The 27,663-nt window shown below is 33.0% G+C and overlaps 3 protein-coding genes and 1 pseudogene across 5 annotated transcripts; 3 read left to right on the plus strand and 1 right to left on the minus strand.

The window, feature by feature from the left end:
• The first annotated feature begins 200 nt into the window (after positions 1-200).
• On the plus strand, positions 201-2,743 carry LOC109169114 (60S ribosomal protein L3-like). Of its 3 annotated transcripts, none has more exons than XM_019317990.1 (6): positions 201-285; positions 535-641; positions 1,059-1,169; positions 1,362-1,666; positions 1,817-2,226; positions 2,329-2,743. In XM_019317990.1, exons 2-6 carry the CDS (start codon positions 557-559, stop codon positions 2,585-2,587), a joined length of 1,170 nt encoding a protein of 389 aa, XP_019173535.1. In that variant the 5' UTR covers positions 201-285; positions 535-556; the 3' UTR covers positions 2,588-2,743. The 3 variants fall into 3 exon arrangements, with proteins under 3 accessions (XP_019173535.1, XP_019173547.1, XP_019173540.1); XM_019318002.1 differs by having other exon boundaries at positions 203-285; positions 528-641; XM_019317995.1 differs by having other exon boundaries at positions 239-285; positions 522-641.
• A 2,485-nt stretch (positions 2,744-5,228) lies between these two features.
• LOC109165770 lies at positions 5,229-6,822 on the plus strand (annotated as a pseudogene).
• A 988-nt stretch (positions 6,823-7,810) lies between these two features.
• LOC109165776 (zinc finger A20 and AN1 domain-containing stress-associated protein 5-like) lies at positions 7,811-8,491 on the minus strand. The gene is made up of 2 exons (XM_019314707.1): positions 8,383-8,491; positions 7,811-8,124 (listed from the first exon to the last, which is right to left on the minus strand). The coding sequence occupies exons 1-2, from the start codon at positions 8,489-8,491 to the stop codon at positions 7,811-7,813; spliced, it is 423 nt and encodes a 140-aa protein (XP_019170252.1).
• LOC109167225 (WD-40 repeat-containing protein MSI1-like) lies at positions 8,446-25,676 on the plus strand. The gene is made up of 6 exons (XM_019316215.1): positions 8,446-8,836; positions 9,274-9,600; positions 10,041-10,190; positions 10,632-10,765; positions 10,849-10,944; positions 25,358-25,676. Exons 1-6 carry the CDS (start codon positions 8,540-8,542, stop codon positions 25,536-25,538), a joined length of 1,185 nt encoding a protein of 394 aa, XP_019171760.1. The 5' UTR covers positions 8,446-8,539; the 3' UTR covers positions 25,539-25,676.
• Positions 25,677-27,663: the final 1,987 nt, after the last annotated feature.

The raw sequence follows: 27,663 nt of genomic DNA on the forward strand, positions 1-27,663 counted from the left end.
GTGAGTGTTTAATTGCATTCTTTTGAAGTTTAAGGACTTAATTGCACTTTCAAATAAAATTCAATGTTTTATTTGAGCACTTTTCCCAAAAAGCAATTGATCTACCATAGATAGATGGTCCATGTCTCCATGATATAATGATCCGGCAAAGTGGCTCTTGAACAGGTAATTCAAAAGCCCGGCCCATTATTATTGGGCTAATGGCATATATATGCTTCATTTTAAGTAGGGTTTACTGCGAGGGTTGAAGCTCAGAGCTCCCCAGAAGGTGGCCGTACCGCTAAGGTCTACTCTCTGTCTCTCTCCTTCTTCTCTGCATGTTTATATCTGTTTAATATAATGTTAATAGAAAATCCATTTCTTTCGATGCCTGCATTCGCTTGTTGAGTTTGTATGCTTCATAATTGTAGTGATTTATCATAGGTTACACTACTAGCTCAGTGATTTAGCTCAGCTCCGATTTGTTCATGGTTGATGAAGTTTCTTTCTTTTTAATGGTTTTGTTCTTGTTTTGGATTTGGATTTAGATTGCAGAGTTTGAAGCAGCAGGAGAGAGATGTCTCACAGGAAGTTTGAGCACCCAAGGCATGGGTCTCTTGGATTTCTTCCCAGGAAGCGTGCTTCCCGACAGAGGGGAAAGGGTATGGATTCATATTTTGGTTTTGTGTTCATAAAGTTCTTTGAATTTACTTTATTATTGTTGTATTTTGCATTAATTCAGTAACTAGATTGTGATTAGATGTTTAAGAATTGTTTGGCATATAATTATTACCAATTGGTGAATTGGCAAAATAGGATGTTGGGAACATAAGAGAAGTGCTTTCATCTGTTAGCTATGTGTGAATGAGTACTCTCAGTTTGAAGGAATTTATTTTGTAGTCACATTAAGCTTAAACTCTTCTGTGTGCCTGCATTTTTCTGTGAAAAATAAAATAAAATATAGCTATTGTTGTTGTGTGATTGTTAACACTTTCCCATAATGCCGGATCTTCACGTGTGCATGTTTGAACTGTAAATTCAGTGCTTTAGTAATCCTTGTGTTTAATCTTGTTCTTCAGTGAAGGCATTTCCTAAGGATGACTCGAGCAAGCCTTGCAGGCTGACTGCATTCTTGGGTTACAAGGCTGGCATGACTCACATTGTCAGAGAAGTTGAGAAACCAGGATCGAGTAAGTTTTAGATTTGTCTTCCATTAGGTTGTTGATTCTTTTGTTTAATCATGTATATGACCATGAATGTTTATGGTTAATAGTTTTCTATTGTTTTTAGCTTTTACTATTTTTGGGATTTTTCTTTTTATTTTATGATTATAATGCTTGTGGTGGTGGAGTTCTAATAGTGTTTTTACTTGTTTGCCATAGAACTTCACAAGAAAGAGACTTGTGAGGCTGTGACCATTGTTGAAACACCTCCGATGGTAATTGTTGGAGTTGTTGGCTATGTGAAAACACCACGTGGTCTTCGATGCCTGAACACTGTTTGGGCTCAACATCTGAATGAGGAGTTGAGAAGGAGGTTTTACAAGAACTGGTGCAAGTCCAAGAAGAAGGCATTTAGCAAGTATTCAAAGAAATACGAATCTGAAGAAGGAAAGAAGGATATCCAGTCTCAGCTAGAGAAGTTGAAGAAATATTCCTGTGTTATCCGTGTGCTGGCTCACACCCAGGTACACAGTGTTTTATATTAGAAATAGAGGATGGTGTTATAATAGTCGGTCAATCTGCCAACTGTTCATACCTTTATAAATCGTTTAATTTATAGAGTTTTACCATTGTTTAGATGAATAATTTATCCAATTCCCTTCATTGTGATGCAGATAAGGAAGATGAAGGGGTTGAAGCAGAAGAAGGCTCATGTGATGGAAATCCAGGTTAATGGTGGGACAATAGCACAGAAAGTTGACTTTGCATATGGTTTCTTTGAGAAGCAGGTGCCAATTGACGCTGTTTTCCAGAAGGATGAGATGATTGATATTATTGGTGTCACTAAGGGTAAGGGTTATGAAGGTGTTGTGACACGTTGGGGTGTCACACGTCTTCCCCGTAAAACCCACAGAGGGCTTCGTAAGGTTGCTTGTATTGGTGCCTGGCATCCTGCTAGAGTTTCCTTCACAGTTGCCCGTGCTGGTCAGAATGGTTACCACCACCGTACTGAGTTGAACAAGAAGATCTATAAGCTTGGCAAAGTAGGACAAGAAAATCATACAGCTTTAACTGAGTTTGACAGGTTATTATACTACAATACAATTCACTTATTCATATGTTCATATTACAGATATTGCCCACTGTTTTAGGTTTGAAAACTTATTTAAATATTTTATGATACCAGGACCGAGAAGGACATTACTCCTATGGGTGGATTCCCCCACTATGGTGTGGTGAAGGATGATTACCTCTTGATCAAGGGCGGGTGTGTTGGCCCCAAGAAAAGAGTCGTGACCCTCCGCCAGTCTTTGCTTAACCAGACCTCTCGTGTTGCTCTTGAAGAGATTAAGCTCAAGTTCATCGACACTTCCTCAAAGTTTGGACACGGTCGCTTCCAGACCACACAGGAGAAGCAGAAGTTCTTCGGCCGCCTCAAGGCCTAAGTATGCTTTGCCTGCATTACTATATTCCTTATCATTATCCATCGTTTTCGAGACTTGAAATTTTGTTTTGTTGCTTGCCTTTGAACGATTACCTTAAAACGGAGGATTTGTTGTTTTAATCTATACCCAAGATATTAATTTACAGTCTTGTGTTTATTTTTGTTCCCCTTTTCACTCTGCTGACTAAGAACTGGTATCTTTTGCCTCTTGTGTAACTGGAGTGAGTAGTTCATACTCCATCCGGTTCAGGGTTGAGGCATATATTAAGAGAGCTTTGGCTCTGCTGAATCATTTCGAGGGAGGGGAATGTTCACCTTTATTCCTTTCTCATGTTAGCTTCATACAATGACTTGTTTTCCTTTTATGACCTTAAATTATGAGTAATGCTATTTGATTGAATGTTAACTTATTTGTTTATATTTTCTTTATTTGTTTGTATACTAATACTGGACTTTTTTTATGACTATTAACTTTGTTATAATGTTCATAATTAATTTCTCAACTTATTGAAATACAAAGTCAATATTGCTTTTATTGGGGATTGAACTCATGATTGTTATTTGGGAGTTACTTTGTGTCACTGGATCACAAGGTCATTGGTGCTAATACTGAAGTTAGTATTGTAAAAAATTAAATTAAAAGTAACTTCAATCAAGTCTCGTTGATTGAATTAGACATAATAAAATGAGACAGATTGAAGTATTTTTTAATAGGATTTGAAAATGGTTAATACTAAAAAGTAAATACATGTGGTTGCAAAAAAATTACAATTGTAATAATGATAATTAATTGTGTTAATGAATTAAGTGTAATTTTGCTTACACAAAATTGAATTATCGGAAACTTCTTGTTTATTAGCAAATAATGCCTAATTGCATGTATGTTTTAATCACACAAATTCCAGAATTTTTGTGGTTTATTTAATTTTTTTTAACTTTTTTATTTTATTTTTTATTTTTGATATATATATATATATGATATGATATGATGAGATAGAATATATATTCAGAGTGGACAGTTCTCTTATGTGCAATGATATTACACGCATTGTGCACGAAGCATACACGTAAATATTGAGCCATTGAATTTTCGTGATTTACATCTTTCTAAATGTTTTGTTGGGTCAGGTGTGAAGGGGCCTTTTGGGAGAAGATTAAACCTTTTGGGAGGAATATATCAAAATTGCAAAATAAAAATAATGATGTAAATATTGAGATGTATTACCTCTAATTTTCTAAAAATTGAATCGATTAATTAATTAATTAATGTTGTCTTAGTGTTTTACATTGATTCTTTTTTTTTTTGTTGTCCAAAGGTATCCCTCCAGCCGAAAGGCAGAAGACTAATTCTCCGTCCCTACGGTCAGCACACTAAGTGGTAGGGGACTGGCCAAATGGTTTGCTCCATTCACATGGGTGGGGATCAAACCCCCAACCTCATGTTTAAGGGACAAGGTGCTGAACCACCACGCCAACCATGTTGGTTGGCATTGATTCTATTATATGAGTTAATTACTTAATTAGCTCTTTTATTAGTTAGCGTATAGTTGTATCGAATGATATTATCACAAGTTAATTAGTACTAGTTTCATTAATTTTTTTCTCAAATTACTTAATTTTACCTGATTAATTAGTGATGATAATTCAACAATACTTTGAATTATAGGAAAGATGATACTTTTCATCTTTTTATCTTAATTTGTTTGTGAAATTGCATTTTAAAAAAAAAAAAACTATTCCTAATAGAAAAAAATCACTCTGCTGATAATTGAGATATAAAAAGTATGTAGTAGTAAAAATATAATTGAAGTGCAAAAAGTGTTAATTTCATATAAATTAAAAGATAAAAATGTATTTTTTCTTTATAATATTACCCAATGTAAAATAGTGTTATGAAGATTTATTTTTACGAATATGACCATGCTATATATTCTACAATGCAAAAAAAATTCATTTAACAAATAATTGAGATACAAAAAATGTTACTTTCCCTATAATTTATAGACGAAAAATATAACATTTCCATTATAATATTTCTCGATCCAAATACGACTTGACAAGACAAATTACATCAATTACTTTATGTAGTCGATGTTGTCTTTACGTCACACATGTTGAGTGTAAGTATGACCATGTGAGACATACTACGTCACACATGTTGAGTGTAAGTATGACCATGTGAGACATACTACGTATTTCTCTTCTATGTATTACTTAATTATTAGTTTTACGATATGATTTTTAATTTAATCAATACAAATCAAATGACAATAATATATACTCCGTATTCTACTATTAATAAGTTAGGGTGTATCTAAAAAAGAATATATATTGATCTTATTTTGCAGGATATTAGAAACCTTGTTAGTAGTCTAGTCGACATTAGCTTTGTATTTACGAAACGATCTGCGAACAGGGCTGCCCAAGGGAGGCCTTGATCATAGCCGATCGTAGGGAGTGGTGGACTGTTCCCCCTGCTTCCCTTCTTGATGTTCTTGCTTCTGATGCTTAATTAAATGGTTGTTATTATTCTAAAAAAAAAGAATATATATATTTGTTTTCTCTGATGGAATTCAGAAAAAAAGAAAACTTACGTAATTCTCGTCGTCTCTCGTCGTCGATTTTTCTCTTTGTTTTCTCTGATGGAGCAGCAAATTAAGCTTTTTGTAGGAGGACTGTCACACTACACTAACGAACAAACCCTAAGGGATTACTTTAGTAAATATGGAGAGATCAGAAGCTCCGAGACCATTAGAGACCGAATCACTGGTTTGACAGAGGTTTTGGTTTTATCGTGTTCGCAGACAACTCTATTGTTGAACATGCCTTGAGTGATATCCATGTCATCCTCGGAAAAAAAGGTTATTATTATTTGCGTTTTCTGATTTAATTTTTTCACAATTTAACTTGATAGGATTTTTTATTTTTATTTTTTTGTCTTTAGTTTATCATTAGATTGTTGCTATACTTGAAGTGCAATCAATTCATATACACATATTTTTTGTGACAAAAAAAGGTGGAATAATCTTCCATTCCAGCACCCCACATCCTAGTCTCTGAATACCTTCGCCAACCTTGCTAAGCTCCATACAATGTATTTTAATTTTTAATGCTAGATATAGATTGAATATTATTGAATTGTAAAAGTTGTGTTTGAGCGTCTGAGATTATATTCCTAATATGTGATTGATTTAGGTCTTAAATTATGCGTTAGATTTATTTTATCTCGCTTTAATTCGCATAATTTTTTCTCTAGGGTTAAAAAAAAACCCTAATTTTTAGAAACCCTAATTTTAAAAACCCTAATAATATAATGCTATCTCTAGCTCAATTGGTTTGTTTTATGTTTTTATTATTTATAACGTTAAAAATATTTGGTTAATAATTTGTAGTTTCTACAATATAATGTTGTCGTAGGTGGAAGTGAAGGTGGCTAAACCCAAGGGTTCGAGAGAAGTTGTGTTGGAGACTCGTGTTAATAAGATTTTTGTAGGGGGTGTACCGCCAGACGCCACAGACGAGGAATTGAAGCAACATTTTGAGAAATTTGGTACTGTGGAACATGCCGAGATTAGACGTCCGAGGGGGTTTGGGTTTGTCACCTTTGAATCCGAGGAAGCTGCGAAAACTGCACTGAGAAACCGTTTTCAGCATATGAAGAATAAGATGGTGGAGGTCAAGGTTGCAGAGGTTAAGCCAAAAGTTGGCCTCAATAATGGTATGACGAATTCCCTCCCCCTAACTTGTGGTGGTAACATGACTTTCCCAATTTTCCCTACTACTACTAACTACCCTTATGGTAACCCGTACTCGGTAAACTATGTTCCTTATTATATCCCAGTGCCTACCAGTGTATTTTGTCTCCCAGTGCCTACCAGTGAATTTTGTTATAATAGTTATTTTCCTAGCTACTACAATGGTGAGAATTGGCAACATTTAAATAACCCTAACCCACTTCTTGTTACCGGACCACCCCTTGCCAATAGCCAACCTGTTGTTATCGGACCACCTCCTAGCCGACCTATTGTCATCCGACCACCTCCTAGTCGACCTGTTGTCATCCGACCACCCCCTGTAAAAGTAGAAGAACAAAATGTCAATGTGGCTGAAGAAATTGATGAAATACAAGATGAAATTGATGGCGAAAGTGTTACTAATGGTGAAGTGCAAACCCAAGATGAAATTGATGGGGAACTTCTTACCAAGGCTGCTGTAAGCGCTGGTGATTCCTTTTAAAGGAATGTATGTTTTTTTATTTTTATTTTTTATATTTTTTAGGGGAAGGAATGCATGTTTTAGTTGTTATAATATTGTGTTGGATTTGTGAACCAATGGCCGGAAATCTATGCATGATTCCTTTCAAGACAATTGCTTTAGGTGTTATAATATCGTGTTATATTGTTTGGATTTTCCGTTTGCATTGTTGCTGATTTGTTGAATTCACCTGTGGTTGAATCATATCAATGGACTTGTAGATCAGAAGAGCTCATGCATGATCGTGTTATATTGTAAAATTAAAGAATCAAAATAAATTTTTAGTTGTTATAATATTGTTTTATCATCACACCCTTAATTTTCATGAAAGAAAACATAAAAAATATTCTCGTATGGGTGCATCATCACACTAATGAGTTCTGAGTTAGACCTTTTGCTGAGTAAAAGTTAACATTAGCGGCGTGTATGTTTCGTGCACAGTGCATGCAATATCGGTGCATTATTATTACAAAATAAATACTTTTTACGTGCAAAATAGAGAAAATTTTAATTTTGGTCACACGACTATAGGGGCTTTGGTAATTTTAATACCTAACTTTTAAAAGTGTCAATTTAGTACCTTGAGTATGTAAATTTTGTTAATTTAAGTCACTCCGGCCAAATTTGGCCGGAAAAAATTAATCCAACATTTAGTTTTAAATCTGAGGGGCAAAATCGTCTTTTTTATCCTTTCTCCTAATTAAGTTGATCGAATTAAGTTGTTGACCCGGTTCAGCAACAAAGACTCCTTCGTTGAGCGAGATAATTCATTCGAATAACAACAACCTCCTCATGTTTTGCAAAGATTGGTGTTTGTTATTTTTCCAGTTTAAAGTTTGATGATCTTAACGGCCTTCACGACTGGATTCTCTCCGGCGATCGCCTCTCGGCGAGCAGTTTTGTAGTCGTAGCTGCAGTCGTGTCGGTTAGAGTACCGATGTTCGTCGCAGAAAAGCTCGTCGCAACAGCATCAGAATCCGGTCAATCCTACCTTTCTCCGGCAACCAGAACACCGGCTCACACCTCTCCTAGGCGGAACTGGCGAACTATCGACCTTGGCTTCATCATCGCCTACTAACCTCCAATCCTCTCGCGTTGTTTCCGACGATGACCTCCGAATGATAGATCTAGGAGATTTGTCGGAGAATTTATGAGGAATTGTCGCCGTTGAGGCGGAAACGGAGGTGGAGACGGCGTTGAAGCATTTCTGGCAGAGATTGTTGGTGGCAGGGTTTCCGGTAACGCCGCAGTTGTTAACGCACGACGCAATGTTAAGGAAAGCTTCTTCAAACAATAGGAGTCTTTGTCACTGAACTGGGTCAACAGCTTAATTAGGAGAAAGGATGGAAAAGACGATTTTGCCCCTCAGATTTAAAACTAAATGTTAGATTAAATTTTTCCGGTCAAATTTGACCGGAATGATAAAAATTGATAAAAATTACATACTCAAAATACTAAATTGATACTTTTAAAAGTTAGGTGTTGAAATTAACAAAACCTTAGTCGTGTGATCAAAATTGAATTTTCTCTGCAAAATATTACCTATATAACGACCGGGGAGCAGTTGCAATTTCCCTCCAAAAAAGTTCTCTCGAAAAGCTTTAAACAGAACACAATAAACTCCCGCGAAAGCCATTTCCGATTTCTCCATCATCGCTGAAGAATTCTGCAACCTGCAAATCGTTGAAGATCAAACGCGATGAGTTCCGGTTCGCGGCCAACCAGGAGCGAATTACTCGAGGCGCACGAGTACTGGAAGTGCAACATTCCAATTCTGTACGATTTTATCTACGGTCACAACCTGAAGTCGCCGTCGCTCACCGTCGAATGGCTCCCCGGCGTGGAGATTCCGGAGGGGGAGCTTTATAGAGTCCAGAAACTGATCCTCGGAACTCGCGCGGCAGGGAATGAGCAGAACAGGCTTTTGCTGTTTCAGGTTAAGCTGCCTAACTACGATGACGAAGGCGAACCTAGATCTTCTGTTGGGAATGGGAAGGTACATAGTGAATTGTATTCTTCTGTGATTTTTATGTTCTTTATTGCAATTGTTTTTCTTTTGTTTTGATCTGATTATGTTGTTCTAAGAAAGCTGCAAAATATGTTGAGATTGATCAAATCTTATTTGCATAATTGAATCAGTGTCCTTACAATCTCGATCATTTTCCATTTTTCCCCTTTCCTTCAATTCTCACTGGCATAAATCAGTGTAAGGCCAATCTGTATGAGATACAAATTTCTTCTGTAGTTTTGTTTTGAAACTTCAGAAAACATATACTCTGTACTTAATTATCTTCAACTTCAAATGTAAACATTTATAGTAGTTTTGTTTTGAGACTTCATTTTCCTTTAGTATCTTTTCTTGCCTATTTTACAAATTTATAGCTATTTCAGGTAATGACCCTATCCATGGAACAATAAATATTTCTGTTGCAGTTAAAAAGAGTGCAGCAAATAAATCATGATGGGGTAGTTAACCGGGCTCGTTACATGCCACAAAACCCAAGTATTATTGCTACCAAGACAGACAGTACTGAGGTTTTCATTTTTGATTGTACCAAACATCCATCAAATCCTCCCAGGAAGGGTGTTTGCAACCCTGATTTGAGGTTAACTGGTCACAAAGGTAAAGGGCATGCCTTGTCCTGGAGTCCATTTCAGCAGGGTCATTTGTTAAGTGGCTCAGAGGATGGTCAAATTTGCTTGTGGGATGTTAATGCCACTCCAAAGGATAAGACACTTGAGGTTATGCGTATATTTGATGTATGTATCGGAATTAACTATATAAGAACTACTATGCATCATGTGTTTTATGAAGTTACTTTAACTTGCCCACAAAAGTCGAAATCTCTCGCACAAAGGGCCCACACTCAGGCTCGCCATGATTGTGGAGGGGTAAATCACCGTGAGTCAGTGGCCCATTAGGATGGTGCCAACAAAGAGCCACCCCCACAAGATGGTGGACTCCCACAGTGCGACTATCAGGGCTCAATCCTACATCCTTCCCCACAAGAAGTTCCTTTTACTTGCATAATCATTGAGAGAGATTTTCCATTAATGCACTTTAATTACAATCATTAAGATAACATAATGTTGGAAGTTCCCTCATCAGACAGTGTGAGTAATCCCCAAATTCATAACAGTTAAGTTTCTCATATTGTTTTTTATGCTGATAAATAGCTCTTTTGATGATGTTCTAATAGATTGATCAGCATGGAAGTGTTGAGGATGTAGCTTGGCACACAGAGGATAAGAATTTATTTGGTTCAGTTGGAGAAGATAAACGTTTACGTATATGGGATATACGCACTCCATTTATGGGGCTTAACTATGGTGGTGCTCATAATGCTAAGGTGAGTACTTGAGTACAGAAATGGAGTCACACATATGTGTAGAGGATGGTATCTTTCATTGAGATCTTTACAAGCATATGCATTTGTGTGCAGTCTGTTTCAACTGAGTACATTGTAGAAGTACTATATTTGGAGTACATTAGGGAACTTGTTTGTTCACTCGTACTATAGTATATTTTTAGTAGACTTGTCGAGTCGGGTCAAACTAAAAACTTGTGGTTGATGAGTGGAAAACATATATTTTCTGTGTGTATTTATCTGTATTCGTGTGATAAGTAGGTAAAAGAAGATTCTGAGTTTGAACCATCTGCATAGTCCATTTGGTTGCACAGGTTTGGAAGCGCAAGCCTATGTTCTGTAACTTTTATTGTTCTATTCTTTGTGACTATATTAGTTGATTTATGTTACTTTCCTAACATTATTTCTTTGTTATTAATACAGGTTAACTCCCTGGCATTTAATCCTATTTGTGGATGGGTTGTAGCAACTGGATCTTCTGATAGGAAAGTCATATTGTTTGATCTGCGCAAGTTTTCTGCTGACCTCAATCTCCATACCTTGAAATGGCAAGCGCAGTACGTAATTGTTTATAAATGGTTTTCTCTTTCTCTCTGTAAATGCAAACAAGTATTAAAGGCTTTTCTGAACCTTGTGACAGGGAGGAGGTTGCCCATGTTAGGTGGAATCACAAGAATGCAAATATTTTGGCTTCAAGTTGTGCTGGCAGGAAGCTTGTTGTTTGGGATCTTAACAGGTATTTCTTCACTACTGTTACATGGTGCATAGCTATATCTGTGGAGAATTCAAGAACTGAATGCATTGCTGCACTACTTTTTTTTTTTTTTTTTTTTTTTACAACTTTTCTTGTAATGTTAACAGCAGTCTTTACTAATTGCACATTATAGCATTGAAAAGAGGGTAAATTTTGAATTATTACAATGCAGGTTTGGTTTTCTGTTTATATGTTAATGTTCATTTTTTTTGAGTACTATAGACTCTGTTATAATGTAGTATCTATTTATAGCTATTTTCTCAACCTACTAAAGCACAAAAAGAGTCAATACCGCCCCCACCGGGGTTGAAACCATGACCTTCTATTTGGGAGAGCCACTTCATAGTTGATTGGCATATGTTAATGTTCATTAGATAAATGAAATCATGCATTCATGCCCACAAGTTCTATTTGGGAATATGAGAGAGAGAGAGAGAGAGAGAGAGAGAGAGAGAGAGAGAGACTGTCAAAGAAGGAAATTTTGGGTGGGTAGATTTTGGATCATTTCCTGAAGTGGCCAACTTGATTTCCCCTGGCCTGGCCATATTTTTTACCTGCAATTTCTCTGTCAAAACTGTCCCCAAATTCAAAGATAGATATACAGATCAGACCTGTATGTAATTCACTCTTTTTGGGTGCCATTCAGGATTGGGCGTGCACAAACCAGTGAGGACGCTGAAGAAGGACCCCCGGAGTTGCTCTTTCTTCACGGTGGCCACTTGGATAATATTACAGACTTCTCATGGAACCCAAGCTGCGAATGGACTGTAGCCAGTGTAAGTGATGACAGGAACCTACATATATGGGAGATGAAAGAACACTTTTATGAAGGTTGAGAAGATGAGTTGATTTGCCATTCCATTCCATTCCAATTAAGTCTCCACAGCAAATGGATCTATCCCCCATAGCTTCCTTCAATTCTTCTTCAAACTTTGGTATTTTTCTCATCTATCTGTGCTAGCTACGGTTTACCTTTAATTTGCTTCCCAAAATATTATATTGTTTTTCTGGTGTATATATGTTACTATGGATTGGGCTGAGACATTCTTCTTTTGACTCCCTATGCATGCATTTGTCTAACAGTTACCAACTATTTTCTTTGCTCAAATGCCGCATTTGCACATAAATAGGTTGTGTTGTTCAGCCTTCTATTCATGTTCAATCAACAAGTTCTTATTCTTCTCCCTAAAGGTTGTATATAAGGTAGTTCTAGAATTTGTAATATATGATTTTATACTATTCTCAAAATCCATTAGTAAAAAAAAACATATTTTCATTCTTTATAATTTGGTATTCAAATTCATTATAATATAATCTTAGGTAAAACACTAGCTTCCAATAAAAAGTTGATGTAAATATTGAGGTAGATCACAACAAATTTTCAATAAAAAATAAAAATTAAAGCAATCAATGTTATCTCAATGTTACAAATGTTGAATATATAAAAAACTAATCTTCAATCATTAAATAGGTCTTTAGATTTTAAAATCAATAATTCATGAAAAATATCATAGATCCACCAAATCATAATGTTATGAAAAAAAACATATTTTTGAGTTTATTCATTTTCCTTTATAAGACCTTCCAAAAAAGGAATTTTTATTCAAATGCATTTATCCTATTTTCACAAATATAATGGAAGTGTCCCCTAAATTGGAAAGAATAGTGTAATTAGGTTTTATTATTATTAGGAGTATATATATTTAACACGCTATTATTGACGTGGTACCAATTATAAGTTAACGTGTGGTTCAGTGTTGTCAAAATTGGTCTAGACGGCCGTCTAGGCGCTAGACATTCCTAGGCCGAGGCTCAACTTTTAGTCGGTTGACTAGGCACCAAGTTGGCGCCCAACTCGGCCGAATCATTGCTCAACTCAGTTGAGTGGTTTTTTTTTTTGTTTTTTTTTTTGCTTAATCGGTTGTTCAACTTCCGTATTCTTCCATCCATGTATCTAATTAACCATCTAACATATGTAGTTCACTAATTTGTGAGATTATAAATGTCTAACAACTCACAACCCTTAGTGGGGATAATGAAAACTATATACTTGAATTACTTGACCGCCTAGGCGCTAGGCACCCACGAACGCTTGATTAGCGCCTAGCGCTTTCTGCAACATTAGACGTCATGATACTTTCATAGATTTTATCGTACATTATTTATTTTGAAAATTTACACTTTCTTTTTTAATTTATTGTAAAATTATACAACTTTTTAAATAAATAAATAAATAAATAAATAAATAAATAAATAAATAAATATATATATATATATATATATATATATATATATATATATATATATATTATTTAGTAATAAAAACAATCACCACGCTGGTTCATTTTAATGGTTGTTTCCTTTGTGATTGTAACGTCAAGGGAAGGGACAACGTAGCCTTAAAAAAAAAAAAACAAAAACAAAAACAAAAAAAAACAAAAATCTTCGATCATTAAATAGGGATTTAGATTTTTTTTTTTTTAAAAAAAAACCAAAAATTCATTAAAAATATCATGGATCCACCAAACCACCAGAGTACTTGATAGAAAATATTCCCTCACTCATATGAGCCTATACCTGGCTTACCTGCTCGATATTAAACTCGTTGGTCGTTCAGTTAATTTACCTAGTAGATCCAACATTATTTGAGTCTGCACTGACCCAAATGAACGTCAAGAACAATCACAAGGACTTCTAAATTATTTATCGTGCTTAGTACTCAAGAACCGACCTCGCATAGTCGAATGAACTACCCCCAAACCCATAGCCTCCACGATTCAAGGAATTAACCCAAACCGACCACCTCGCCCCGTCAATCCCAATAATGCAGAAATCTCAACACTTGTGGATCGGACCAACTAAGACCGTTCCATTCGAGGTCGGTGCATGCGGGACGCGTAGTAACATACCGAGGTCCTGACATGTGTATTTACTCGTAATTTGGTGTATTATCACATCATTTTGGCGCCTTCTATGAATTTCTATTCAAATATTCATTAATGTTAAATGCATTTCCATCAATGGAACATTTTATCAATTATTTTGATGAAGTAAAAATGTTATTTTATTAAATCTTGTATTAATTTCGTTGATTCTATTATGAGTCATTAAAGCATTATTACATGTTAATAAAATTTTTAAAAAATAGAGCAAGTAATCAGCACTTAGACCAATGAGACCGCTCCATTCGAGGTCGGTGCGTGCAAGACGCGTGCCGGGATCTCAGCATGTGTATTTAAACATTATTTGGTGTATTTACTACATCATTTATTCATTTTGACCCCTCTATGAATTTATATCCTAATATTCATTTATGTTAAATGCATTTCTATAAATAAAACATTTTATCAATTATTTTAATGAAACAAAAATGTTATTTTATTAAATCTTGTATTAATGTCGTTGATTCTATTATGAGTCATTAAAACATTATTTCATGTTAATAATTTTTTTAAAAAAATAGAGCGAATAATAAAACATTATTGTATCGATCTATTTATATATACTTTCTCAACCACCTACTAAGGCTCGAATCTATGTTTACTATTTGGAAGAATCACTTCATGTCACTACACCACAATAATATTTGTTAGTTTGAATACTCTAGATTGTGACAAATATAACATTATTATCAGTACTTTTTTTTTCTTTTCAAATAACGTAATTTTATTTGAATGATTTATGATAATAATTCAAGAATAACAATTTTGACATTTATAGTATTACTCGATTTGAATCAAAACTTTCATAGTGTTACAGGGATTTTTTTTTTTTTAAAAAAAAAATAGATATGACATGACACAATAAATTAAGTCATTTTTTTATGTAGTCGATATTGTCATTATGTTACGTTACAAGTGTTGAGTGTAAAGATAACCTTGAAAGATATATTACACGTACTTTTTATGTATTAATTAATTATTACTTTTAAATATATTTCATGAAAATACAATTAATATTCTCGTATAGGTGCACTATTACGCTAAAGAGCTCCAAGTTAGAGTTTTTTTTTTTTTTTTTAAGGAGAGTCAACATTTGCAGTTTGCATGTTTTGTGCTTACGGAGATACGGTAATGAAAATATCATATGTAAGCTAGGGGCATCCTCAATAGTAGAAATTTTGATGAATTTTTGTAAGTGTGATTAGGGAAGAGAAAATGGTAGAAAAGTGAAAAGAAAATGCTGATTAAAAAAAAAAAAAAGACGGTTATTAAGTTGGGCGCGTGCGCCTGCTGTGCACCATATGTAGCCTTCACGCGAATAAAGACGGAAGGCAATAAAAGACATGGTCCCATTTTGTCTGCAAAATTCCCAAACTTGCAAGGCACACCCAAACTCTCTCTGTTGGAGGATGAAAATAAAGAAGCAGAAAAGCTTAGTATAGGGAGATTATTGTCATTCCATATTGTCATTCCATATCCTTCCTTCTTTCGTTTGTAACCTGTCCATACATTCACCTTGTGTATATAAACCAACATGTAAAGCTATGCAGTTAACTTCAATATACAATCTTCTTCTTCTCCAATCTGCTCGCTTCTCAGATGTAGTCCATATTCCAACACTCTCTCTTCTCATTAATATCATTCCATGTTGACAAAATTTTATTTAAACTTATGCAAAATTCCCTTATTGGGGATGCCCTAATGCTTCATATAATAGTTAGGAATTTATGGAATTAGAAATTTAGGGTTAAGAATTTGATCGTGTGAACCTGAGGAGTTGCTGCTTCATAAATGATGACGACCGAAGATCATTAATGGAGCTGCTAATTGAAAGTTTGAGGCAAAGGTAGAAGTCCAATTGCAAAACACTTTGTGCTCAGTTGACATTTCTGTGACTATTCTTGAGGCATCTCTGTGACTAACATACCGGGGTCCGACATGTGTATTTACACGTAATTTGGTGTATTTACCACATCATTTTAGTGTTGTCTATTTTCAATTCAAATATTCATTTATGTTAAATGCATTTCCATAAATGAAAGATTTTATCAATTATTTTGATGAAGCAAAAATGTTATTTTATTAAATCTTGTATTAATTTCGTTGATACATGTTAACAAAAACATTTTAAAAATAAAACGAGTAATCAGCACTTGTGGACCAACTGTGACCGCTCCATTCTAGGTCAGTGCGTGCAGGACGTGTGACTAACATGCCGGGATCCCGACTTGTGCATTTAAACGTAATTTGGCGTATTTAACACATCATTTTGGTCCCGTCTATGAATTTCTATTCAAATATTATATTCATTTATGTTAAATGCATTTCCATAAATGAAACATTTTATCAATTATTTTGATGAAGCAAAAATGTTATTTTATTAAATCTTATATTAATTTCGTTGATTCTATTATGAGTCGTTAAAACATTATTATATGTTAATAAAAATATTTTAAAAATAAAGCGAGTAATCAACACTTGTGGACCAACTGAGACCGCTCCATTCTAGGTCGGTGCGTGCAGGACGCGTGTCTAACTTGCCAAGGTCCCTGCATGTGTATTTAAACGTGATTTGGTGTATTTACCACATCATTTTTGCCCTGTCTATGGATTTCTATTCAAATATTCATTTATGTTAAATGCATTTCAATGAATGAAACATTTTATCAATTATATTGATGAAGCAAAAATGTTATTTTATTAAATTTTGTATTAATTTCGTTGATTCTATTTTAGAGTCGTTAAAACATTATTACATGTTAATAATTTTTTTTTTAAAATAAAGCGAGTAATAAAACATTATTGTATCTATTCATATATACTTTCTCAATCCCTATTAAGACTCAAATTCAGAACTTTTCATTTGAAAAAGTCATTCAATGTCACTAAACCACAAAATTATTGGCTAATTTGAATACTCTAGATTGTGACAAATATAACATTGTTAGCAGTACTATTTATGTTTTTTTTTTCTTTTCGAATAACGTAATTTTATTTGAAAGATTCATGATAATAATTCAAGAATAACAATTTTAACGTTTACTCGATTCGAAACAAAACTTCCATAGTGTTACAGAGAATTTTGTTTTTTTTTTTTTTTTTTAAATTTTTTTAAATAGATATGACTGGACATGATAAATTAAGTCATTTTCTAAATGTAGTTGATATTATCTTTATATTAGGTTACAAATGTTGAGTGTAAAGATAACCTTGAAAGATATATTACACGTATTTAGAGTTAATTCAAATTTTGGTCCTATATTTATAGGTGGTAGTTCACTGTTAGTCTTTTTTTTTTTTTTTTTTCTTTTTTATTTATCAAAACATCCTTTTCTTGGTCCTAGTATTATTGTGACCTGACCAATTTTGGTCTTGTATTAAAAAAAATCGTTGAAATTTCGTTAAATACAATGATATTTCGCTCTTAATTATGATTTTTTTTTAAAAAAATAAAATGGGTCAACGCACTTTGTATTAAAAAGATCGAAATGCCTTCAATTTGACGAAATTTCAACGATTTTGTTGATAGATGACCAAAATTGGTCATGTCACAATAATACTAAAACTAAAATGAGATGTTTTGATAAAAAAGACTAACAGTGGACTGTCACCTATAAATCTATGACCAAAAATGAAATTAACTCTACTTTTTATGTATTAATTAATTATTAATTTTTAAATATATTTCATGAAAATACAATTAATATTCTCGTATATGTGTACTATCTTAACTATAATAAAGCTATATGGTTTGGGAAGTAGTTAATGTTACAATTATTATTTTGGTGAGTAATTATTGTTATAATTATTGTCCTTATCCTTATTAATATAAAATAGCCACAACATCCTTTACTATTAAAAAAAAAGCACAACATTTGAAAAATAAAATAGTTATTTTTTTCTTGCCCATAACAAAGGATTACATTTATTGAATTAATGGAGTTATTAAATGTTATGATATTATGATTAAGGATTCCGATTCCGGATTAATAGAAAATATGAAATGATGCAACATTAATTAAATCTATGGCTTTACAATTAAAGTCTATTTGATATGCTTTTGTTATTTATGGCGCTTCTTGGGATTACAATATTAATTAAATTTTCGATGAAAGCCTATTCGATATCTGAAACAATGCAATTAATGCAAGCCTCTACATACATATAATTTTTCTCCCTCTCAAATGCTTCAAAGAAATGGCAGAAGCGAGAAGGGATGAAGAAAGCAAATGCTGCGGGTCGTGGGTCAATTATTGGACTTCAGAATATTAAAAAAAAAAAAAATCATTTGAGCCATAAATAAAAAAGTTAAATATATATAAATATATATATATCGTATTGGTCTTTAATGTTTTTCTGGATTTCTTAGGACTTTTAAAAGAAAAAAAATATATTTAAATTATCTCCACAAAAAAGTGGTCTTGGGCTTATAGAATGACATTTGGGTTTATGGAATGACATGTGCATAAAGAATATATTATATAATTAATCATATAAAAAAAATTGTTCAATTAGAGTTTAAATTTACTCATACAAAATTTAAAATTTGCTTTCTAAATGTAATTATCTTAGTTATTATTCGTATTGTGAAAATTATAATATAGATGAAATACAATTAAGAATAAATCAATGTAATTATGTAAATTCTCTCTATAAGTTTATTTTAATATGTATATAATTAGAGATTATATTAACCATACAAAATTTTAATTTTAATTTTAATTTTAATTGTAATTTTGTATTCTATAAAAATAATAAATACTTGACCAATGGAAGCTCAAAAATATTATTATATTAAATAATTTAAAATATTTTTATTTTATTATTTTTTTATTTATATTTATAATAACATAATTTTTTCCTGTGCATCGCGTGAGTGAATTACTAGTTACGCTAAAGAGCTCCAAGTTAGGGTGTCTCTTTTTTTTTTTTTTTTTTTTTTTTTTTTTTTTTTTTTGAGAGTAAAGTCAACATTTGCAGCGTGCATGTTTTGTGCTTACGGAATTACGGTGATGAAAATATCATAGGTAAGCTAATGCTTCATATAATATTTAGGAATTTATGGAATTAGTAATTTATAGGTTAAGAATTTGACCGTGATATCATATGTAAGCTAATGCTTCATATAATATTTAGGAATTTATGCAATTAGAAATTTAAGGTTAAGAATTTAATCGTGTGAATTTGAGGAGTTGTTGCTTCATAAATGATGATGACCGAAGGTCATTAATGGAAATGCTAACGGAAAGTTTGAGGCAAATGTAGAAGTCTAATTACAAAATACTTTGTGCTCAGTTAATATCTTTGTGACTATTCTTGAGGCATCTTTTTGATTAACATACCGGGGTCCCGGTATGTGTATTTACACGTAATTTGGTCTATTTACCACATCATTTTAGCGTCGTCTATTTTCAATTCAAATATTCATTTATGTTAAATGCATTTCCATAAATGAAACATTTTATCAATTATTTTGATGAAGCAAAAATGTTATTTTATTAAATCTTGTATTAATTTCGTTGATACATGTTAATAAAAAAATTTTAAAAATAAAACGAGTAATAAGCACTTGTTGACCAACTGTGACTGCTCCATTCTAAGTCGGTTCGTGCAGGACGCGTGACTAACATGCCGGGATCCCCGACTTGTGCATTTAAACGTGATTTGACGTATTTACCACATCATTTTGGTCCCGTCTATGAATTTCTATTCAAATATTATATTCATTTATGTTAAATGCATTTCCATGAACGAAACATTTTATCAATTATTTTGATGAAGCAAAAATGTTATTTTATTAAATCTTGTATTAATTTCGTTGATTCTATTATGAGTCGTTAAAACATTATTACATGGTAATAATTTTTTTTTTTTATAAAAATAAAGCGAGTAATCACCACTTGTGGACCAACTGAGACAGCTCCATTCTCGGTCGGTGTGTGCTGGACATGACTAACATGCCAATGTCCCTTCATGTGTATTTAAACGTGATTTTGTGTATTTACCACATCATTTTGACCCTATCTATGGATTTCTATTTAATATTCATTTATGTTAAATGCATTTCCATAAATAAAACATTTTATCAATTATATTGATGAATCAAAAATGTTATTTTATTAAATCTTGTATTAATATCGTTGATTCTAGTATGAGTCATTAAAACATTATTACATGTCAATAGACCATAAAGTTACTCTAGATTGTGACAAATATAACATTATTATCAGTACTATTTATGTTTTTTTTTTCTTTTCGAATTACTTAATTTTATTTGAAAGATTTATGATAATAATTCAAGAATAACAATTTTGACGTTTATAATATTACTCGATTCGAAACAAAACTTCCATAGTGTTACAGAGATTTTTTTTTAAAAAAAATTAGATATGACAGGACACAATAAATTAAGTCATTTTCTTAATGTAGTCGATATTATCTTTATGTTACGTTACAAATGTTGAGTGTAAAGATAACCTAGAAAGATATATTACACGTATTTAGAGTTAATTCCATTTTTTGGTCCTAGATTTATAAGTGATAGTTCACTTTTAGTCATTTTTCGATCAAAATATTTCTTTTTAGTCCTAGTATTATTGTGACATGACCAATTTTGTTCCTTTACTAAAAAAAATCGTTAAAATTTCGTTGAATACAAGGACATTTCGCTCTTCACTTATGATTTTTTTTAAATAAACATAAACATAAAAAATATAATTGGTTAACGCACTTTGTATTAAAAAGATCAAAATGCCTTTAATTTGACGAAATTTCAACGATTTTGTTGATAGACGACTAAAATTGGTCATGTCACAATAATACTATGATCAAAATGAGATGTTTTGATTAAAAAAAAAAAAGACTAACAGTGCATTGTCACCTATAATCTAGTACCAAAAATGGAATTAACTCTACTTTTTATGTATTAATTAATTATTAATTTTTAAATATATTTCATGAAAATACAATTAATATTCTCGTATAGGTGTACTATAACGCTAAAGAGCTCCAAGTTAGGGTGTCTTTTTTTTTTTTTTTTTTTTTTTTTTTTTTGAGAGAGTAAAGTCAACATTTGCACCTTGCATGTTTTGTGCTTACGGAGTTACAGTGATGAAAATATCATAGGTAAGCTAATGCTTCATATAATATTTAGGAATTTATGGAATTAGCAATTTAAGGTTTTGAATTTGACCGTGATATCATATGTAAGCTAATGCTTCATATAATTTTATTTATTTATTTATTTATTTTGAATGGCTTCATATAATATTTAGAAATTTATGGAATTATAAATTTAAGATTAAGAGTTAATCGTGTGAATTTGAGGAGGAAATTTATGGAATTATAAATTTAAGATTAAGAGTTAATCGTGTGAATTTGAGAAGTTGTTCGTTGCTTCATAAATGATGATGACCGAATATTATTAATGTAGCTGCTAACGGAAAGTTTGAGGCAAAGGTAGAAGTCTAATTGCAAAATACTTTGTGCTCAGTTAACATCTGATTATTCTTGAGGAAAAGTCACAGGATCGAACTCTTTAGACATAGAGCACATAGAGAAATTATAGTATGTAAGTCATCCTTGAGGGAAAATCACAGGATCGAACTCTTTAGACATAGAGCACATAGAGAAATTATAGTATGTAACGTTTTTTTATTTATCATTATTATAAGATTAGGATTGTAACGTATTAGGATTAGGATAAGTTAGGATAAGTTAGAATAATATTTAGTATTTGATATATGGTGCAACACTAATAACCTAATAACTCGACTACCGTTATGATTAGGAGTCTAGTTAGGGTTTAGGAGACCAACAAATGTACAACCAGATCATAGCTAGTGGATATATAAGGTTACTAGTCCGCTCACGGTTCACATTACATACCTCATACGGTATAGAGTTGAGTAGAAATGAGAGACACAACTTTTGTGTAAACTCTGCAGTTACATACCTCATACAGTATAGAGTTGAGTAGAAATGAGAGACACAACATTCGTGTAAACTCTGTAGTAGTCCGAATCACTCAATACAAAAACTAATTGGTTGAAGGTTAGTATTGCCTATATATATAGCGAAAACAAAAAATAACTCCATGTTTTGTGTGGAAAAGATTCCCTATATAACGACCGAAGCAGTTGCGATTTCCCTCCAAAAGTTCTGTTGAAAAGCTTTAAACGGAACACAAACTCCCTAGATAGCCATTTCTGATTTCTCCATCATCGCTGAAGAACACAAATCGTTGAGGATCAAACGCGATGAGATCCAGTTCGGGAGCATCCACGAGCGAATCAGCCTTGGTGGACCTCTCGGCGGACGAGTTTATGCAAACTCTATACGATATGTACCTCACTCACCACCTGGACTTGCCGACGCCCACCGTGGAATGGCTCCCCGACGAGAAGAAGCCGAAGGGGAAGCCTTATACTGTGCAGAAACTGATCGTCGGAACTCGCGCGGTAGGGAATGAACAGAACAGCCTTTCGATCGTTCAGGTTAAGCTGCATCGCGACAATTGGAATGGTAAAAAAAAAATCAAATCCTCTTATGAGATGGGGAAGGTACATGGTGAATTCTTCTGTGATTTCTATTGCAATTCCTTTTGTTTTGTTTTGACCTGATTATGTTGTATTAAGAAAGCTGCAAAATGTGTTGAGATTGATCAAGTCTTATTTGCATAAATCAGAGTTCTTACAATCTCATTTTCCCGTTTCCTTCAATTCTCACTGTAGGTTTATTTTGAAACTTCAGAAAACATAGTGAATTATATTCTTCTGTGAATTTTATGTTCTTTATTGCAATTATTTTTGTTTTGTTTTTATCTGATTATACGTTGTTTTAAGAAATCTGCAAAATTAAATCAGTGTCCTTACAATCTCGATCATTTTCCCCTTTCCTTCAATTCTCACTGGCATAAATCAGTGTAAGATTGATCAGTACTTATTTGCATGAAGACACTGTAGTCTTGTTTTGAAACTTCAGAAAACATATATACTCTGAACTTATCTTCCACTTCAAATGTAAACATTTACAGTAGTTTTGTTTTGAAACTTCAGAAAACATATACTCTGAACTTATCTTCAACTTCAAATGTAAACATTTACAGTAGTTTTGTTTTGAAACTTCAGAAAACATATACTCTGAACTTATCTTCCACTTCAAATGTAAACATTTATAGTAATTTTGTTTTGAAACTTCAGAAAACATATACTCTGAATTTATCTTCAACTTCAAATGTAAACATTTACAGTAGTTTTCTTTTGAAACTTCAGAAAACATATACTCTGAACTTATCTTCAACTTCAAATGTAAACATTTATAGTAGTTTTGTTTTGAGACTTCATTTTCCTTTAGTATCTTTTCTTGCCTATTTTAAAAATTTATAGCTATTTGAGGTAATGACCCTATCCATGTAACAATAAATATTTCTGTTGCAGATAAAAAGAGTGCAGCAAATAAATCATGACGGGGTAGTTAACCGGGCTCGTTACATGCCACAAAACCCAAGTATTATTGCTACCAGGACAGGCAGTGCTGAGGTTTTCCTTTTTGATTGTACCAAACATCCATCAAACCCTCCCGAGGAGGGTGTTTGCAACCCTGATTTGAGGTTAACTGGTCACAAAGATAAAGGGCTTGCCTTGTCCTGGAGTCCATTTAATCAGGGTCATTTGTTAAGTGGCTCAGAGGATGGTCAAGTTTGCTTGTGGGATGTTAATGCCACTCCAACAGATAAGACACTTGAGGCTATGCGTATATTTGATGTATGTATCAGAATTTACTATATAAGAACTACTATGCATCATGTGTTTTATGAAGTTACTTTTACTTGCATAATCATTATGTATTTCACAATTTTGTGTGAGATTTTCCATTAATGCACTTTAATAAACATATCATTAAGATAACAGAATGTTGGAAGTTTCCTCATCAGACAGTGTGAGTAATCCCCAACTTCTTAACATTTAAGTTTCTCATTTTGTTTTTTATGCTGATAAATAGCTCTTTTGGTGATGTTCTAACAGATTCCGCATGGATGTGCTGAGGATGTAGCTTGGCATATGAAGAATAAGAACTTATTTGGCTCAGTTGGAGAAGATAAATATCTACGTGTATGGGATATACGCACTCCAGCGATCAAGCTTAATCAATCTGTAATTTGTCATGATGCTAAGGTGAGTATTTGAGTGCAGAAATGGAGTCATACATGTGTGTAGAGAGTGGTATCTTTCATTCAGATCTTTACAAGCGTATTTCAACTGAGTACATTGTAGAAATCAGTACTATATCTGGAATACATTAGGGTACTTGGTCGTTCAAACAATAGTATATCTTTAGTTTTTGTTTTATATACAAAAACCATCATATGCCTAAAAACCTAGAACAATATTTCCTTTGCTTTTCAGTGGGAAACTTTTTTTTTTTTTTTTTTTTTTTTTGCGTGTATTTATCTGTATTTGTGTGATAAGTTGGTAAAAGAAGATTCTGAGTTTGAACAATCTGCATAGCATTTGATCCAGACTAGTCCATTTGGTGGCAAAGGCTTGGAAGTGCATTAGTTGATTTATGTAACTTTCCTAACATTATTTCTTTGTTATTAATACAGGTTAACTCCCTGGCATTTAATCCTATTAATGGATATGTTGTAGCAACTGGATCTTCTGATAGGAAAGTCATAGTGTTTGATCTGCGCATGATGTCTTCTTTCCTCCATACCTTGGAATGGTCATTGCAGTAAGAGTCTATTCTACTTCCCATTTTCTTCTTGAGGAAACTTTGCTTTCTTTATCAATCGTTAGGGCATAATTGTTCTCTCTCTCTCTCTCTCTCTGTAAATGCAAACAAGTATTGAAGGCTTTTCTGAACCTTGTGACAGGGGGGAGGTTGACCATGTTAAGTGGAATCACAAGCATAAGAATATTTTAGCTTCAAGTTCTGGCAGGAATATTCTTGTTTGGGATATTAACAGGTATTTCTTCAGTACTGTTACATGGTGCATAGCTATATCTGTGAAGAATTCAAGAAATGAATGCATTGTTATATGAGTTTTTTACTTTTCTTGCAATGTTAGCAGCAGTCTTTACTGATTACACATCCTAATTATAGCATTGATATATGGTCTGGCAAATGGTAAAATTTGAATTATTACAATGCAGGTTTGGTTTTCTGTTTATATGTTAATGATCATTAGATAAATGAAATCATGCATTCATGCCCACAAGTTCTATTTGGGAATATGAGAGAGAGACTCTCAAAGAAGGAAATTTTTGTCTGTGTAGATTCTGGTTCATTTCTTGAAGTGGCCAACTTGATTTCCCCTGGCCTCGCCATATTTTTTACCTGCAATTTCTCTGTCAAAACTGTCCCCAAATTCAAAGATATATATACAGATGCAAGAAGAAAACAGATCAGACCTGTATGTAATTCACTCTTTTGGCTTTCTTGCCATCCAGGATCGGGCGCTTCCAAACCAGTGAGGAGGCTAAAGGAGGACCCCCGGAGTTTGCCTTTCTTCACTTTGCCCACCAGGATAGCATTACAGACTTCTCATGGAGCCCAACCTACGACATGGCTATCGCCAGTGCAGCCAATGACAAAAGTCTACACATATGGCGAATGGCAAAAAACATGTAATTTGTGAAGAAGAAGATGATGAGAGTTCTTTTAATTCTGAGCTGTGGTTTATCTTTTCTTTCCATAGTATTCTTCACTAGTGTTACTATGGCTTTACCAGAGTTCTTTTACCCTCTATTGGGCTGAGCTGTGACTCCTTTCTATATGCATGCATCATCAACAGTTCTGTTACCAACTATTTTCATTTTTTGCTCAAATGCATGTGCTGTAAATAGGTTATACTGTGTTGTTCAACCTTAGCTTGTATTCATGTTCAATCAACAATTTCTTACTGTGCTACCTGATGATGGTTGTTTATAAGCATGTAAGCCTTGAGTGCCTCTAATATTAGATCAGATGACCTAGAAAGAAAAATAATGAGATTTTAAGTCATTTGTAGCTTAAAGCCTATGAAAATAAAGTTGATATTAGTTGCCCTTAGAGCTAGTATAGAGGTTGATCACTTGACCTCTAGTTACAATTGGAGTTGGAGGCGTTAGAGTAGGAATTCGAACCCCACCTTAAGCATCATTAGAGTTGGACTCCCCAAAGTACTTGATAGAGAATACTCCTCACTCATTCGAGTGTATACCTGTTCAGTATTAATCTCGTAGGTCGTTCGATCAATTTACCGAGTAGATCCGACATCATTCGAGTCCATCCTGACCCGAATGAATGTTAAGAACAATCACAAGGACCTGACCTCTTAGTTATTTATCGTGCTTGGTACTAAAGAACCGAGTAGATCCGACATCATTTGAGTCCATCCTGACCCAAATGAATGTTAAGAACAATCACAAGGACCTGGCCTCTTAGTTATTTATCGTGCTTGGTACTAAAGAACCGACCTCTTGGTCGAAAGAATTACCCCGAACCCAGTCTCCAAGATTCAAGGAATTGAATTAACTCAAACCGGCCACCTTGTCTGGTCACATCCCAACAGGACTAGTCCAAACATTTTATAGACCAAATTTAAAAAAGCGTCCCTATACGAAAATTTTTAAATTTAAATTTAATAATACTAAAAAAAATGATAATATTACATAACATGAAATAAAATTCAAAAATTTTCAACAATTTTTTAAATACAAAAAGACAAAATTTCTACGTGTTTTACTTCATGCAAAATATCAATAATTGCATCAAAGGTTAATATTCTCTAGCATTCTCAGTTCTCAATACACACAATAAATTAAAATAAAACCAATCATCATCATCATATAATAAAACTAATAAACTTACATTTTCATTATACAGAATTAAAAGACAAACAAAATTCCTAATTCTCAACTCTTAAACAACAATATAGTTAAGATTCCTAAACAACCACACATCAATTAACACAATTTATTTCAATATATACTAACTAATATCACACACACAAACACACACAGAAGAGCGGAGCCACCTCTTAGGGTAGGGGGCCCTCTACCTCACCCCTCATTTTTAGTATATATATATATGTATATATTACTACGTATTATAATATTGATAAATTATATTTTTGGACTCTTCTAATTTTTTAAGAAAGTTACACATTTCATCTCTAAGTTTTGTGGTAATTTTAGAATTCATCTCTAATTGTTGGTCGTGGTAACTTTTTGTTCCTAAGGTATAATTAACGTCGTAAATTTCGTCCTTTTAATAATAGGTTGTGCCCACTCTTAGTCTCTAAGTTATATAATGTTGCAAATTTTGTCTCAAATGTTTTGTTAATAAAGGGACGAAATGTGTAACATCATTTACGGAGTATATTTTAAAGATGATAAGTGAGCACGACTAATAATTAGTGATGGATTCTACAATTGCCCTATAACTTAATTAGGGCCAAGAAGTGCAATTTTCCCTATTTTTTACTATTGCATATATTTTGTGTTATGTGAAAAATTCAAAAGTAATATTTGACAACATTAACGATCTTACTCATATAATTATATATTTCATATATTATTGCACATAGTATAATTAAAAGTAATTATCCATAATAATCGGCACAATCATATATATATATATATATATATATATATATATATATATATATATATATATATATATATATAATGATATTGTATGGTTGGTACTAATGTTGACTAAGATATAAATTTCTTCTATAAATTCGACCCCCCAACCCAAACTTTCTGTCTCC

This window comes from Ipomoea nil, unplaced genomic scaffold (genome assembly GCF_001879475.1).
Source record: "Ipomoea nil cultivar Tokyo-kokei standard unplaced genomic scaffold, Asagao_1.1 scaffold0317, whole genome shotgun sequence".
NCBI lineage: Eukaryota > Viridiplantae > Streptophyta > Magnoliopsida > Solanales > Convolvulaceae > Ipomoea > Ipomoea nil.

Bases quoted from the DNA above. Each gene is read 5' to 3' on its own strand.
- LOC109169114 (XM_019317990.1), top strand. From the start codon at position 557: ATGTCTCACAGGAAGTTTGAGCACCCAAGGCATGGGTCTCTTGGATTT. The intron at 642-1,058 runs GTATGGATTCAT...CTTGTTCTTCAG, and splicing joins TTCCCGACAGAGGGGAAAGG to TGAAGGCATTTCCTAAGGAT. The intron at 1,667-1,816 runs GTACACAGTGTT...ATTGTGATGCAG, and splicing joins GTGTGCTGGCTCACACCCAG to ATAAGGAAGATGAAGGGGTT.
- LOC109167225 (XM_019316215.1), top strand. From the start codon at position 8,540: ATGAGTTCCGGTTCGCGGCCAACCAGGAGCGAATTACTCGAGGCGCAC. The intron at 10,191-10,631 runs GTGAGTACTTGA...TTATTAATACAG, and splicing joins GTGGTGCTCATAATGCTAAG to GTTAACTCCCTGGCATTTAA. The intron at 10,945-25,357 runs GTATTTCTTCAC...CTTGCCATCCAG, and splicing joins GTTGTTTGGGATCTTAACAG to GATCGGGCGCTTCCAAACCA.
- LOC109165776 (XM_019314707.1), bottom strand. From the start codon at position 8,491: ATGGAGAAATCGGAAATGGCTTTCGCGGGAGTTTATTGTGTTCTGTTT. The intron at 8,125-8,382 runs GTAATATTTTGC...TATTGTTTGAAG, and splicing joins GCTCCCCGGTCGTTATATAG to AAGCTTTCCTTAACATTGCG.